General features: G+C 36.4%; 1 protein-coding gene across 1 annotated transcript in view; it reads right to left on the bottom strand.

The window, feature by feature from the left end:
- The window catches only part of LOC140163210 (aqualysin-1-like), a 121,370-nt gene that overhangs the window by 20,020 nt on the left and 84,722 nt on the right, over positions 1 to 16,628 (bottom strand). The window contains exons 2-6 of the mRNA XM_072186605.1: positions 14,877 to 15,049; positions 13,193 to 13,318; positions 8,262 to 8,391; positions 5,212 to 5,315; positions 3,082 to 3,229 (exon numbers count right to left, since the gene is read on the bottom strand). Of these exons, the coding sequence (XP_072042706.1) occupies positions 3,082 to 3,229; positions 5,212 to 5,315; positions 8,262 to 8,391; positions 13,193 to 13,318; positions 14,877 to 15,032 (664 nt within the window). The 5' untranslated portion in view covers positions 15,033 to 15,049. The remainder of the gene's footprint in view (positions 1 to 3,081; positions 3,230 to 5,211; positions 5,316 to 8,261; positions 8,392 to 13,192; positions 13,319 to 14,876; positions 15,050 to 16,628) is intronic.

Genomic DNA, 16,628 nt, shown 5'->3' with positions numbered 1-16,628 from the left:
ATTGTTTGTCTCTAATGGTCACATATCAATTTGTGAGTGCTCTTTAGCATGACAAAACAGGCGAAAACAGTAACGTTTTGCACAAGATTTGCAAGTTAAAGAGAATTGCCCATTGCTCATTAAAATGAAGCTAGTGATTATGGACATTATAAGTGTGCTCTTTCATTTAATGACATAAAATTATTGTAAGGAACACTTGAGGTTTTGACTTTTAAAATCTACATTTTTGGTCAAAAAATGTGCTTGGATAGGTAGTTTTAAACAGATTTACCACATTCGCTTTGCTATAACATTGAATTGCGTTATCTGTTGACCTAATGAAAAAAAGTGTTTTAGGGGGAAGTGGTAGCTTTCGTTCGATATAAAAAAAAATCTGATCGGACGATAGGAACACTTGAGGTTTTGACAAAAAACAATCACAGATGTTTATTTTCCACTAGATCTCACAGAGCTCTTATGATGCTATGCACTCAACCGTGTAGTATAACACAGACTGCGTGGAGACTAGGCCCGCTGTGCTGGAAACATATGTGTACTCGGGTGTATCGAGGTGTGCGTAGATGTATTTATAAGAGAATCGTTTTTGTAGTCAAATTTTATTTCAATTTTATATACCTCAAAATATGTTTTAATTTAGTGAAAATAAACTCTCACAAAATGATTCAAATCTATGTACTTTTACCCATGGTTATACTCTTAAATCTTGGCTATAAAATAAAAGTTATTTGATAAAAATATGATTTATGGTTGTTAAGATGTGTTGATTTCAGTGAATACAGATTTGGTACATCTGAAATGGTCTGAAAAGAAATGCTATTATAAAGGTCGCAAACGTCTATGTGGAAATCATTACAGATTTATTTCTGAAAATGATTAAATTGCTTTATTTTTGTTAAAATAATCTAATGTTTGTAGATAGTAGAGTATCACTGGGTATCATGAATTTTGCATAACAAAACCAATACATGTTCAGAATAGCATTCGTATTGACCCTTTTCCATAGATGGTTGACTTCAATCGGGTCAGCACTTGTTGGTTCAAGTCATATGAATTGGTTCAAAAGTTAAAATCAAATAAGTCTTATGCGCAGTTTTTGTATTAATATTAAAGGGCAGGTCTATAGCAAAAACAACATCATATCATTGGCAAGCTAATATTATGAGGACAATGAAAATGACTCCTTTTTTGAGAAAATAAGACGTTTAAAATTGATATTCCGCAAAAAACAACTTAAGCGGTGAGTTCCTTCGAACGAGACAGATTTGGCCTAGAAAACCGGTGACGTCATGAAATGAGCTGTGCCCGCTGTGAAAAAAGGGACTATAACCGCTATCAATGGACAGAACGTATACTGTTGCTGTTCACAGAAAAAAAAATCCAAATTTCATGGTTTTTAAACATATGGATAAATTTTTTTTTTTTATATATTAGACAAATTGTGATATTACAATTCATATGTATATCAATATCATAAGAAATATTAAGCCTAAAAAATAAATACATAATTTGAGCTTAGAATTTCCACAAACTCATGTATCTGATTTCCCTGTATATTGCAATACTATAGTTTTAGTTGGATGAAATATAACAAAGCAAACGCATAGCAACAATTACTCCAAAAGAGAACAATAGCGTGCATATTGTTATGTTCCATTGTTATGGTAAGTGATAGTACAACTCAATGTCAAACTTGTCAAAGTGATTGTGATTGTATGATGAGAGCACGATAAAGTGTCCGCTTCATTTGCCTACGTCATCAGTCGCACGGGGAGAACACGTACGCTTCAAATGGGGGAAGAACACGTACGAGGCTGAACTTTACCCACACATTTTCTCCTTTTTCAGGAGAAATACGCTCAAAAAATGGCAACAAGTGTCAACTTGTAATGTAATAAAATAATATTCTCTTCGAATAGAGATAAATTTGTTTTCCATAGTGGCGAGAAAATCGGGTTTGAAGAAATGCCAATTTAAAATCGAGTTGTGTAAATCAGACATTCATCATATTTTGTAAATGATGTGAAATTTCGGTAGTTAACTAAATAGAGTTTATTTCTATATATTTTTCAAAGTAAATAAATACATAATATTGTTGGCAAACTGACAACAATAAGTATAAAACTATACGTCACTATGGAAAACACGCAAAACGCAATACCCTAACCTAATGTTAACCGTACGCCACCTCGATCGCCGTGTAATCCCTATGGCGTTACTTTTCGTCGTCTTCATTCCATAGTGGCGTATAGGTCACGATACGTCACTATGACATGTAGCGAGGTATACGCCACTATGACATACAAAGTTTTTCATTTTTGCCGATATTTCTCAAAAATGTGTATACAAAGTGGCGTATGGTCGATAAGCCACAATGGAATACAAAAAATGTCACTATACGCCACATTTAATTAATTAATTACTGATTAATTAGCTAATTATGACTGATGGGACTTAGAAAAAATGAAAGAGAACATCATTAGAAACATATGCGCCAATTTTCAAAAAAATTACCAAAAATGGAATACAGCCGACGATATGTATTGCGCGCACCACGGTACACGTATTGTTGCCTGTAGCCTATATGTTTAAAATTCGATTTGGCTACCGATAAGTCATGTGGACCAATGGATTAGCGCGCTGGACTTGACTATTCTGTATGCAGCGTGGGTTCGAAGCCCACCTCTGCTGAGTTTAATTTCCTATTTTTGTTTTAATTTCATATTAGGGAAATGGGACTGGGCGAATGTATGTATGACGTAAGGAGGAGTGGGAACAAACATGTGAATATACAAATAAGGCAAATTCCCATGCCAACCTGACAACAATGTAAGTATGAGCCCAATTCAAAGATGTTATTAGACATAAATTCCAACAACATTGGGTGTAATGAAAAAAATATTTAAAAGATAAGAGACTCACATAGCTCCCAAGTGGTCTCTTTTTAAGTGCAAATTCCATATTATGAGTGCCACTCCGTTTAAAAAAAAAATCCGATCGACCGACCCTGCCCCTTAGAAGGGAATTATGTACAATCAGTGAATTTTTCTGGCCTTAGTCGTGTATAGGGATGAGAGTACATACCAGCGATAACATTAGTCCAGGAACCAACTCCAAAACAACTGAGCACACGAACACTAAACACATTAGAACCTGGTGCAACACCATAGGTCGTTCCACTGGAAGTACCACCGCAGTGAGTTCCGTGCCCGTTGCAATCTATGCCCTCATTCTGTTGCAAGAAAGTATGAAAGTACAAGCAATTGTCAATTATTTCTCATTAATTAATTGATTGACGGACGCCACGCCTCCTCGAGCCCGAGCTTTACCATTACAACAAGCTACAATAAGCCGAGTGACAAACTCTAATGAGCTGTGACATCATCACCCAATTTACATCTCGCCGTGATTTAATAGTGTATTTACTATGCAAATAACCACTTTTCTTGCTCACCGTTGCTAACCCTTTATTATGCTAAATAGCCTTCTCAATTTTACGTGTTGAAGGCCACACTCTCCATACCTCACTAAACATCAAAAAAGAATTTAGCTGAGACTAGAACACTCAAGCAAACTTAAAGCAAGAATTCTTGAAAACAAATCATGTTACAGTGGTGGGTGGGTGGGTGTAAGTTATATATCCAAAGAACTAGGGCTAGCAAAAAGTAAATCTGAGCCTGTCGATCTAGTACATACAGACATACTTACTTAGTGGCTTTAACAGGTGAGTGAACACCAACGCAGTAGCCAGGGCGTTTTGAGTGACTAGTTATATAGAGGTGTAATTAAGACAGGCAACGTAACATATTGTTCACCGTTGCTACACTTCGCAGAAGTTTGCTACACTGCTATCTCTAATAATAATATCTCGGCGTTGGAATCAAGATGAATTTGTGTACGTCATGAGCACACACAAAAGTATATACCAAGCGTGACGTTTGGAAGAGAAAATCATTTCAATCTAATTCAATCAGTAAGTTTCAGCAGCATGTCGCATGTTTTTACCCAAACCCGTAAAACGTACACAACTTATTAACAACAATAAATTAAGCAAGTTTGCAATGTATAGAATTTGTAGAATGAACTTTTGCAAAACATCAAGGTGTTATTTTTCAATAACATATTGATCTAGATAATGAAAATCGATTTTTTGTTGTTGGTTGCTTCGACCAACAATAGCTTGTCTATCCTTAAAGCAAAAATGTGTAATTTGCTCATACAGGGACACCCTCATTTTATTTAAAATTTCTATTTTTTAAACGATTTTAATACCCAATGGTGTACTTGAATACTCATGTGAAATACTAAGCCTGAAGTGCTTGAATCACAGTAAAATGTAAGAGTTTTAAAACCGTGGATCCCCGTTTTATTCGCCAATTCCCACATAGCCTTCACAGTTAAGTGGATTTCTTTCAATTTACCTCATTATGTCTGCTTAAAATGATCAGAAAACCTTATGGACAGTAATGAATACATGAATTCAAAACCCACCCAAGTCCATGGGAAGTGATTTTGAGAAAAAACCTGTGTATCATTTTAATTCCTTCAGTTAGATTTACTTGGTCAATATGGTAAGTTTTACATGCAAATGAGTAGGTTAAACTGTATTAGGTATGAAGATTAGCATTTCAGGTACTTCGTGGGGTTTAAATGCTGGACTTGGGTGGTTTTTTGAATCATATACAAAGACAATAATGTTGGAATCCTATAGAAGTCAGTAAGATAATACAAAATAAAGCACACAGGTATGTATAATGTTGATAAGCATTCTGCCATGTAATATAAACCACACACTTTCCTTGATTAAACCCATTTTTTTTCCAAAAGTCACTCTCCAGTAATGAATGTGTTACAAGTGGACTTTTATACATACTGGATTTCAATAAATGTGTTACAAGACTCAAATCATGGACTTTGGTTGTTCTTTCATACATGCTATTTTTCACATGCTCAATAGACACAGAGGATGAATTTGAGTTGTTCTTTCATACACATGACAGGCCTATGTATAGCAACAATCTCCCATGCTTAACTCAATTTGGCCAAAGTATGGACTTGGGTGGGTTGTGTATTCATATATTCAATTGTAACTACTATTACGTTATATTTTTGACTAAGAATAACAGAAATAAATTTTGACCGAAATCATAAATTGTTGCTTTGATCACAAAACTCGCACGGGATTTAAGCTCACTGTTTACTGTCAATACTTACATCTGGTTGGTAATCCCAATGGTAAGCTGCACGACCACCGAATTCGTTGTGAGAATGACAGAGACCAGTATCAATGATGTATACATCTACTCCGGAGCCGTTACCTATAAACAATGCACGTTGAAATTAGTATAATCATAGTTGCTAGTTTACGATTTGAACAGCAACGGTATTGTACACTTGTCCACACTAACAAGACTACACAAAGAGTAACGACGCCTGTAGCCATAAAAGCTACAGAACTAATAATCGTATTCACAACATATGGAAAGGTTTCTATACAAAAACTATTCTCGTATAAACCATCTATGCACAGTTTCCACCTCGATACACCTGAACACACATTTTCGTTCAAGAGCTTCCAAGCAAGCAGTGAATTGTCTCTACACAGTCTTTGATTACACTACACTGTTGAGTGCATAGCATCGTACGAGCTGTGGAGCTGCTAGCTGGAAAATAGGCCTCTGTGATTGGTTTTTGTCAAAACCTCAAATGTTCCCCTCATCCAATCATTTTTTTATATATCGAACGAAAGCTAACACTTCGCCCTAAAAACAATTTCTCTCATTAGGTCAACAGATAACGCAGTTCAATGTTTATAGCAAGGCGACTGTGGTAAATCTGTTGAAAAACGACCTATCCTGGCACAGTTTTGACCAAAATGTAGGTTTTAAAAATCAACACCTCTACTGTTCCTCGCATTTTTTAAAATTTTATGTCATCAAATGAAAAAGCACACTTATTGTCCATGTACTAGCGCCATTAGAATGACCAATGGCCAATTCTCTTTAAATTGCAAATCATGTGCAAAAAGTTACTATTTTCGCCTGTTTCGTCATACATTTTGTCATACGGTTGTAAATTCAATGAACTATGACTTTGCTAAAGGACGCTTATAAATTGAAATGTATTTTAACATATAGAGACAAGTGATTTATGTATGCGTATTTTGATACCACAGTTGCCTAATTTCGTTCAATATTAACAACTAACGAATAAGCAGTATTTAAAAGAAAAAAGCAATTTAAAAGTTGCATTTACAACGACCAATGGTTATAAACGGAAGCACGTGGATTGTAAAACCGTTATTATCTTCGTGTTGATTTCAAATCATTACATCATTACTGCAACTTTTAAATTTGGTGTTTTTTTTTCTTTAAATAGATGTGTCGTTAATATTAAACAAAATTGGGCGACTGTGGTATCAAAATGCGTGTACATAAACCACCTTTCTATATAATTTATGTTAAAATATTATAAAAACGATTAATACAGTAAGCCAAATAATTAAGGTACCAGTTACGTTCACCCCCTGTATATCCTAAACAAAGACAGATATGTCATAATTGGAACCAACAGCCAATAGCTGCATCTTTTGGCACGAATTTAAGACCTCATTCGTTGACATTGTTCGAGAAATAAAGACACGACGATCCAAAAACCCAAAGAAGATGCAAATATAAAAGTTGCAGTTTGCCACATTACATGCCCTATTGATTTGTACACAACGCGTTGGCGTACAAGAGAACTAGCGCCGTGCTTTCATTGATTAGCACGAAAAACTAGCGTCGTGCTTTCATTGATTAGAACACAAAAGTGCAACTTTTTATTTCATATCTTCATTAGGTTTTGAATCACCGTTTCTTTAATTCTCAACCAATTTTGCCACATTTGTCTTTATTTAGAATATACAGGGGTGAACACAACTGGTACCTTAATTCTTTTGCTTACTGTAGTTCTGAAGCTATAGGTGTATACTTGTAACGGCTGCATTACATTTTGTGAAGTCTTTATTAAAGTTAGTATGCCTTATTATAAAGTTAGTATGCCTTATTATAAAGTTAGTATGCCTTATTATAAAGTTAGTATGCCTTATTAAAGGTATACATGTGTAGATAGTGAAATTTATTCTGAATCGCCCAATCGTGGAATTCCCTTACGGTGATTCCTTTGCAGTTTAAAGGACTGACGTTGCAAAATGACAAAGAAAGCATTGGAAAATTCATCAAATCTCAAGTTATTGGTCATGTTATGACGCGATTAAAGGTCACTAAATGTGACCGTACACCACGAATGAGCCGTAAATGTCCTCAATTGTATTCTGAGTTACAGTGTTAAATGGGCATGAAGGTCGTATTCATAGGTACCTCAATTTGGTGCTACGTGTACCTCATTTAATGAGATACACGTAGCACCAAATTGAAATACCTATGAATATGACCTTCATGCCCATTTTACACTGTAACTCAGAATACAATTGAGGACATTTACGGCTCATTCGTGGTGTACGGTCTAAATAGAAGCGACATTGCACATGTCATAAAATCCCATTGTTTGGTTTAAAATGTGACAAAGTATAGATGAGATAACTCTGGTCAGGCTATTTTTAACCCCTAGAGTACCCTTAAAATAGCAGTTAATTAGAAATATAATTGGTTTAGTTGGGAAGCAGTGGTTCAAAAACTATTATTTTGAATGTTTTGGCCTGCACTTGGCATACGCTCTAACTCGTTGGTTATCAAAGAATAGGCATAAAGACCTGGATCGTAATTATATGGAAATTTCACATACAGAGTCCATGTACGTGACAGCCCAGCAAACACAAAACGTTTTCGACATCATTCGCAAAAGGTTATAAAAGGTTGTCAGAAAACGTTTAAATGTCGGGTTATATAAAGGGTATATTAAGGGTATAAAACGTTTTCATAACCTTAAAAACATTTTTTGATAATCTACTGCTCAGCAAACAGAAATGTTTTACAGAAAACGTTTAAATGTCGGGTTATATAAAGGGTATAAAACGTTTTAATAACATTCCAAAAACATTCTTGAACACTTGATGGGAGGTGATGAGTGCTGCCTTCTTCTAGTGTAGGGCAATACATTCAAAAATTGTTTTCACCTATCGCTATGGTAATGGTAATTATTCATGTTACATCACTGCTTCTACGGCGAATCGGGGGAACCAGTAGAGTGTGTATTGGGGGAAATTGAAACTTTAACACTGCGTTTGTTGATTACTATGTTATGTTACTACTTTTGTTACTCACGTGGTGGAGTGTAGGTGTCATCAAGAGGGAGGTTTCGTTGATCAACACGGTCAAGACCCCACGAGGTGACTGCCTGTGTGTGGGCAACACCATCTTGTTCGACATACTCGACACCATCTAGGGCAAGCAGCTGTAGAGTCAAAGTAAAAGACATGTCAATGTTCATGATGTTGATGAGTTATACGTTTCTATAAACATGATGTATATAACGCCCACAGGAATATCTGGGACGAAAACATGGCAGCTTACTGTTACACCGTCGATAATACATGAATTATATGATTACATAATAAACTGGAGCGTTAGGAAATGTTTAAAGGGCATTGGATCTCGACTATCGTTCGAAATAGGTTTAACGGAATTTAAGGGCTATGCAATAATTACGTGCCCCAAATTGCATGGCAAAAATTGCTTGCCCCCTCCCACTCTCAGCCTGCCAAAAATCGCTTGTTCTCGGCCTGCCAAAAAAATCTGCCTCCCTCCCTCCTTTGCATATGCCAGATATTTAGGATCTCAATTTGGAAACAAAGATTATACAGAATACTTCTAAAACTACAAAAATTACTACATTACAATTACAGACTTTAAAAGCACTCGACGATACCAACACATATCCAAAGATAGGGATGAAAACTACTGAAAATATTAGGACCAAAAGCATGCAAAGCAAAATGATAATAACGTACCAAGCAAAATTAATGATGCTGAAATGTCATTACAGTACGACAGCAACTTATCTCACTTCCGGTAATTTTTACCGGCGTGCCCTCTGCTGTTACGTAACGAAATGTTGAAAATCAGGTGGCAAATACAGTTTTTCAGAAAACATTAAAAAAAATGGAATACACGAGTCGTTTCTCCCTTCATTTCCATATTGAGCCCACAGATAAGATATGAAACATGAGTATAAGGCAAACAGTAACGTGTAAAAGTCCAATTATTGTGGAAAAAATGAATGTTTATTGTGCGCGAAGGAGCCAAAAAAAATGAGAAAAAATGCATGTCGCGATCACCAAAATTGTTATATCTGCAACTATGAGCCAACGCCGGTCGTATGCTTTTCTGTAATGATAGATATTAGCTAACTTGAGCTTGTATTTTAATTTTCAGCGAAAATGATTGGTAGAATAATCGAGTCGTAGGTTGGAAAGTTGCTTTCAAAACGGCTTCCCCTCGCAATCGTGCGTGACCATTAGTGACCAGTGTCAGCAGGAAAATTAACAGCCGGCCTTGTCCATATAATCGATTAATAATTGTCAGGATCGTCCAGTTGACTACAGTGATATTTATTTATTCATACAAAATACTGCCCTGTCTTACAAAATATCGAAGTCAATATCAAACGTAATTTCAAGCCATTTGACTGAACTTACAAACAGTTTATAAAAGATTATTGTTGAACGAGACACTGAATTAGAAATAATATTGCAAAAGGTACGAGAATAAGTTAGCAGGTTGTGATGGTCTAGTGGCTAAGGCCGTGCCTGAAGTGCGGGAGGTTGGAAGTTCGAACCCTACTATAGCAGGTTTTTTGTTGAAAATATTTATGATATTAGTAAACAACTTTCAGGAAGGGTTTCTGATCATTTGAAGCAGAAATAATGAGGTAAAATGAAAGAAAGCATTTTTTTTTAATCTTGACCGCTTATGGTGTTCTATTGAAGATAATTAAAGTTACTCTCGACAACGAAACGCTGATTCCAATTATGTGTATGTCTAGGTAGGGTGTAAGAACAGTGTAAAAATTACAAATAATATTATGCCAAAATATCAGGTTTGAAATTCGTAAATTATGGCTGACGCTATCTTATTTTTTAATATGTAGGCCTACGCATAAAGAAAAACATTTCAAACGTGTTGCATAGAAATATTTTCAATTGATCATAATACTGACGGGCCTACACACATACACCATTGGCCTAACAGAACGAGAGAGAAAAAATTGAAATGCTGTAGGATTCGAACCTTCAACCTCTCGCACTTCAAACCACGGCGTCAACCACTAGACCATCACAACCTGCTGTACCATACTCGTATCTTTTGCAATCTTATTTCTCATTCAGGGACTCGATCAACAATAATATTTTAAAAACTGCTTTTAAGTTCAGTCAAATGAGGTGATATTACTTTTTATATTGACTTCAATATTTTGTAAGTCAATGCAGTATTTTGCTTGAATAAATAAATATCACTGGAGTAAACTGGACGATTCTGACGATTATTATTCGATATAATGACAAGGCCGGCTGCTATTTTGCTAGTGACACTTGTCACTAAAGGGACACGCACGATTGAGACACGGGCCGTTTTGAGAGTAACTTTCCAACCTACGACTCGATTATTCCGCCAATCATTTTCGCTGAAAACTGAATACAAGCTCAAGTTAGTTAATATCTATCATTACAGAAAACCGGCGTTTGCTCATAGTTGTAGATATAACCATTTTGGTGATCGTGACATGCAATTTTTCTCATTTTCCTGGCCACTTTGGAGATGTTCAAGCTTCTTTATTTTCAATATGTGACACGATCTGGTCCATGGGGGCCAAAGGCGGCAAATTTGAAACTGAGATAAAGGTAAAAATATGGATTAAAAACAATAAAATACATAAGAAAATAGACATCAAAAAACTTCATAACTTTAGAACTAAGTATGCTAGACCTTTGGTGTTTTCAGTAAATGATAGCCTATTGTATGTATAATGTAATAATAACAGTAACTCAATTTTCATAAATGCCTCCTTTGGCCCCCATGGACCAGATCGTGTCACATATTATTCAACTTTTACTCGTTTTTTGTTCATTGCACAAATGTTTGGTATCTTATCCGTGATCATGGTACGCAATTTAAGCAAAAAACGACCAGTGTCTCCCATTTCTGGAGCTATTTCGCTAAAACATGTTTGCCGGCCAAATTGTCAACATTTAGTTACGTAACCCGTGTTCACCAACCCGTAAAAATTTTCTATCGAACAAAGGAGGTCACGAAGTTGCCGTCGTACTGATTAAAAAGCGTTCATGTTAGTTGCCGTGAGGTTGAGATGTGCGTTGAATTTGTGTAAGGAAGAAGATCGTTATTAACAACAAAAGAGTTATGATGTGCGAAAAACAGATATGGAGTCTGCAAAAGTTATCGCGCCAACAGCGTAAAAACAAGTTTAGAGTTGGCGAAAGGTATGAGGTGCCAACAACGCAAAAAGTTCGGATGGCAAGTTAAATAAGACAAGAATATTATTCCTCAGCGTTGATGCCGTGTGGTCTTAGGGATCTGAGTTTTGATATCCAGAATGACTCGCTTTTGAGTATGATGTGTTCAGTTTTGTGATGTATCTGTTCAATAGTTGAGCATGATCAATGTTGTGATTAGGGGAATTGAAGTGCTGTGCAATCGGAATTTTCTTACCACGAGTAGTATCGTAGAGTCGGATATCAGAGCGAGTGTTGTTAAATCTGGTATATAAGGTGGTAGACGTCTTACTAACATATTGTTTGTTGCATATAGCACATGTAATCAAATAAATGATCCAAGAAGAGCGGCAAGTGATACGATCTGTAATGGGGAAGGACTCGTGAGTAACAGTGCTTTGGAATTTTTTACCCTCCATGATATGGGTGCATACGACGCACTTTTTGTTGCACTTGAAGCATCCGGTTTCGATATTGGCGTTACCTTCAGGTTGTTTGACTTTGGCACTGACCAATAGATCGCGAAGATTCCGCGGTCTGCGGAAAGCCAAGAGAGGTGGTTCAGGAAATATGTTGCGCAATTGTGGTGATGAATCGAGAAGGTGTAAGTGTTTGAATAAAATTGAGTTGAGCTGTGCAAAGCGAGGATTGTATGTGATAACAAGAGGAGTTCTGGTGGTTTTCTTCCGTGGTTTATAACGGAGTAGTTCTTCTCTGTCTACATCGCGTGCCTTCTGAATCTTCTCCTGAATCGTGTTTCTGGGGTAACCTCTGCACTCTAGATGCGATTCAAGTTCTTTCATATGACTGTTTTCTTCAGTAGGGTTGGAGCAGATTCGTCTTATCCGGAGAGCTTGGCTATATGGTATGCTGTTGAATGTATGAGGTGGGTGACATGACGAGGTAAGTAGGTAAAGATGAGATGCTCAACTAATGGGTATTGAACAGATACATCACAAAACTGAACACATCATACTTAAAAGGGAGTCATTCTGGATGTTGCGAGCGCCCGGGATGCACTCCCACTTTGGAGGTGACGCGTATGCAGGGCTATTAAGACCCCCCTTTTCAGCGTCGCCGCACACATGCTCTGTCACCCAAAGACCCCCTATTTTTCCATTTGATCTGTCACCCAAAGACCCATATTTTTCAAATTTGAACAGCAACTTTCATTTATCACTGATTTTGTTACTTATTTTGAAAAAAAAATGAAATTAGAAGCCATTTAGAACAAGAAATTCGATGTTCAAGGTTTCTGTGGCGCTGGTTCGGCTCTCACCCAAAGGTTCTAATTGAAAAAAATGTCACGTTCTCACACAATGACCCCATATTTTTTACAATTTGCTCTCACCGAATGCCAAAAATCATGCTTTCACCCAACGACCCCATATTTTTTACATTTGAAGACCTGAGCGCAAGAAGACTGTAAGTCCACCTTTGACGAAATTGAGTTACAGGTAGTTTTGAAGTCATTGGATGAAGACAAAAATTTTGACAATTTGTTATTCCTTGAAGTGCCAGCATCCCAGCAGATACTTATTTACTTTTAGTGGTAGACTGATTCACAATACCGTATTTACCTAAACATATGTGACCGTACAGCACGAATGAGCCGTAAATGTCCTCAATTGTATTCTGAGTTACAGTGTAAAATGGGCATGAAGGTCATATTCATAGGTATTTCAATTTGGTGCTACGTGTATCTCATTAAATGAGGTACACGTAGCATAAACTGATCTGACTTACCCTGTCAACAAGGACGTCAGGCATTTTCACGGCTAGGCCCTTGATGGAATTGTATTTGTATTTTACTACTGCATTCAGCCTAGCGAATCCCGCCGAAGCAACAAAATTGTCTTCATTCACACCTTCCTGCATGGGAGATAAAAGAAATCATTATGATATAGAGCATTTACAGTCCAACCACTTATCTTCTTCCGCTGCTTTTTCCAAAATATATCTCCTTGCGCTGCTTTCTCCATTAATGGTGTTTCTTTCACAATTCACTCTTTCTTCAGGGAACATGTTTCTTTAACACAGCTCCGCTGTATTTGACAGACGTGTGGTTTTCATAAACCCAGCAAACTCCAGCAATTCGACAGAAAAACTTTAATCCTTTGATTAGGAAGAGCACATTTGTGTGCTCGCAATCTCCTTCGTTGCTGTGTTAAAATTAGCTCAATTATTGGCTGGTAAAAATGTACTTCTTTTTTTAAGCACGAAGACCATCACACACATGTGGAGTTATACAATCTCCCATGACATTCTGTAAAGTCCAAGCTCAAGCCTCCAGCTTTTTATACCAGTACTCATGCAAAAACCATCTATTAATAAAGTAGCATTTCATTCACATGTTCACAGATGATGCAAGCTTGGGATTTCCCAAGATTAATTATACACATTAACCTTTCTCATTACATCACTTCCTTGGGGGTTTCCAAATGTCCATTTTACAATCTGTTATCAGGGGTTCCCCTTATGGTGCAACTATGCACTGAATATTGAGTAATATGGAAAAACCCTATGTTATTAATAACTCTGATTCAGTTTGTTTTGATCACCTGATGCATGAAAGGGAATTCCCCTAGAACATGCCATAACACCCACACTCTTGTGCAAGAGGGTTTCCCATCTCATGAAATACTTTCAGTTTGTAAACAAAGTTAAATAATTAAATTAAATTACTCAGGGCACATCACAGCTTCAATAATATCATCAATAGGGTACGAATAGAACGAGAAACGCATCGGTCCTATTACTGAACGTTGTGGTGCTCCATGACTCATCCTGAATTACTTGCTTTTGTCATGTGTAAGAAATGTAGATTCTGGATTGTTATTTCTGTATTTTGCAAGTAATTCAAATAAATAAATATTATTATTATTATTATTTTCGTAAAGATAATTCGTCAAAGGGCTGTGTTGTCCTTGCCCCCCCAATCATTTAGTTTGTTTAATAAGTTGTTAACTCAACTCCCAAAAGGAATTTTCACCCCTCCGCTAAAACCAAACCCCCAAGTGTAAAATTGAAAACTGGCCCCGGTAAACACAAAATGTCATCTTGATTTCGGCCAAATTAGACAAGTGTAGCTTTACGTTAAAGCCATACCGTAGAACCCCGTCTACAAGCATATAGTGTGCTTCTGATGAAAGCTACATTAATCCAGTCGCCATTATGGAGTTTGAGCAAATAAATTACGGATCTAAGCATATACAAACAAGTATTATTTTAAGACCGATCTATTGTATTGGTATATTAACGCTTGCTTCGAATTAATTAAGCTTTTATAAAAAAATACTATATATGCTTGTAGACGGGGTTTTACGGTATTATAACATTTCCATGAGAAATAGATTTGTATTTTTTTTCCACAAAATATAAGAAATGTCCCACTTAGATTTTGAACCTAACAAATGAGTTCATACTTTACCTGAAGACGAATAATGTAGGATCCTGGAACCCTCTCCGCTGCTCTATGGAGCTTGGCTCCCATGGCTACAGACGATCCTGGAACCCTCTCCGCTGCTTTATGAAGCCTGGCTCCCATGGCTACAGCCACTACGGCGAAAATAATGTGTACTCTCATGATTGGTCCTGTTTGTTCTGTATGCAATAAAAGAGATTACATGATTGGCTACAAGAAGTCTACATATGATATATTGAGCCAATCAGCAACGTGGTAGGAGTCAGGTGTAAAGCTGAGGATTGAGTTCCAATATTTAGAAGCTGCATTTTGATTGGTCACTTACATTAATATATCGCATAATTCACCAATCAGAAACGCTGTATAAAGATAGGCCTAGTATTTCTCATGGGTTAACATTTTGTATTGTATCGTAACCGGATAGCGATTGGTTACTCAGATGAACATATCGCATAATTCACCAATCAAAAACACCTTAATCTGGGGCAAAAATAGTGCAATGCGCAAATTACCACAACAATGTGTGCATTTTATGCCATTTTTGCAGATTTTATTTCGTTTTTGCAATCTTAACATTTAACATTTTCTAAACATAATACTATAAACTCAATGCCATTAGCGAACCTGCTGTGTACTTCCATTAGCGCACATTTGTAACATAAACTTCATTTGTAGCCAAAATGTGCTAGATTCACTATACTTCCAGACAATTGTTCAAACCCTACCCCCCATGTCAAAAAAAGAAATCTACGCCACTGTTCGGCATGCTCAATGAACCCTTTAATTACCATATTATAATTATTTATTTGCGATATATTAGTAGAGAAGAGTCCAGATCAGTGAAAAAACACTGCTTAACCAGATGATAATTATTTAAATTTTTTTTTTCATTTTTTGCTAAATGCATGTTAAATCAGACGGTTTAAGTGGCATATTTTTTAAGCACCATGTGGCCTGTACACAAGGCTGAAAGATGAAGGTCAGCCAAATCCAATGGTATTTGGTACTTAGTCTAGTTAGGTCAGATGGTTCACAACTATGATAGTAAAAAATCAGGTGACCCCCCCAGGGGAAATTCTATGACCCCCCTAAAATTGGCCCTCTTTTGACCTACTCCAGAATTGATATAGCTTGAAAATGTACAATGTTTGACATCATGAAAAGCTACCTTAAATTAACATGGGCCTAATGGAAAGCTGCACATGTTTGAAGTGAACTGTGCCGTATAAGATGGTATATTCAGAAATTTTAAATTCTTTTGGTATATTTATGTAAAATCGTGGTGAAATTTGGGCAAAAACAGGAATTTTCGTAATTTTGAAAATAGCGAAAATAGCGCATTTTCAAATCACATTTTCTGCTATATTCAGGCTAATATTGGATCAAACCTTTGGGATAGTATAACCAATATGTTGTACTTTTGAAATATGTTTGAATTTACGTGGGACTTTTTTCCTATGCTACAGGGGAGTTCGCTGATTTCGGTGGATTTTCCTTTATTTTTTCACCGAATTTATTAATTTTCATGGATTTTGCACATGAATCTCTCTGCAAACTATTGATACTTTGATCGCTGGTTTTAGAAACATGTTTTAGAAACACAATTACAGGGGTGTGTTTGTTTGGTTCTAGTGAAATGTGTTTTTTTCATGGAATTTGTATCTTTTTACATTCACGAAAGTGGAATTTTGAACCAATATTATATTGTTTAAGTAATAAGCATACTTGAAGGAAGTCTCCGGCAATCACAACAGCCTT

Source organism: Amphiura filiformis, chromosome 10 (assembly GCF_039555335.1).
Source record: "Amphiura filiformis chromosome 10, Afil_fr2py, whole genome shotgun sequence".
Taxonomy (NCBI): Eukaryota; Metazoa; Echinodermata; class Ophiuroidea; order Amphilepidida; family Amphiuridae; genus Amphiura; species Amphiura filiformis.
This window is presented reverse-complemented; position numbering and strand designations above follow the sequence as displayed.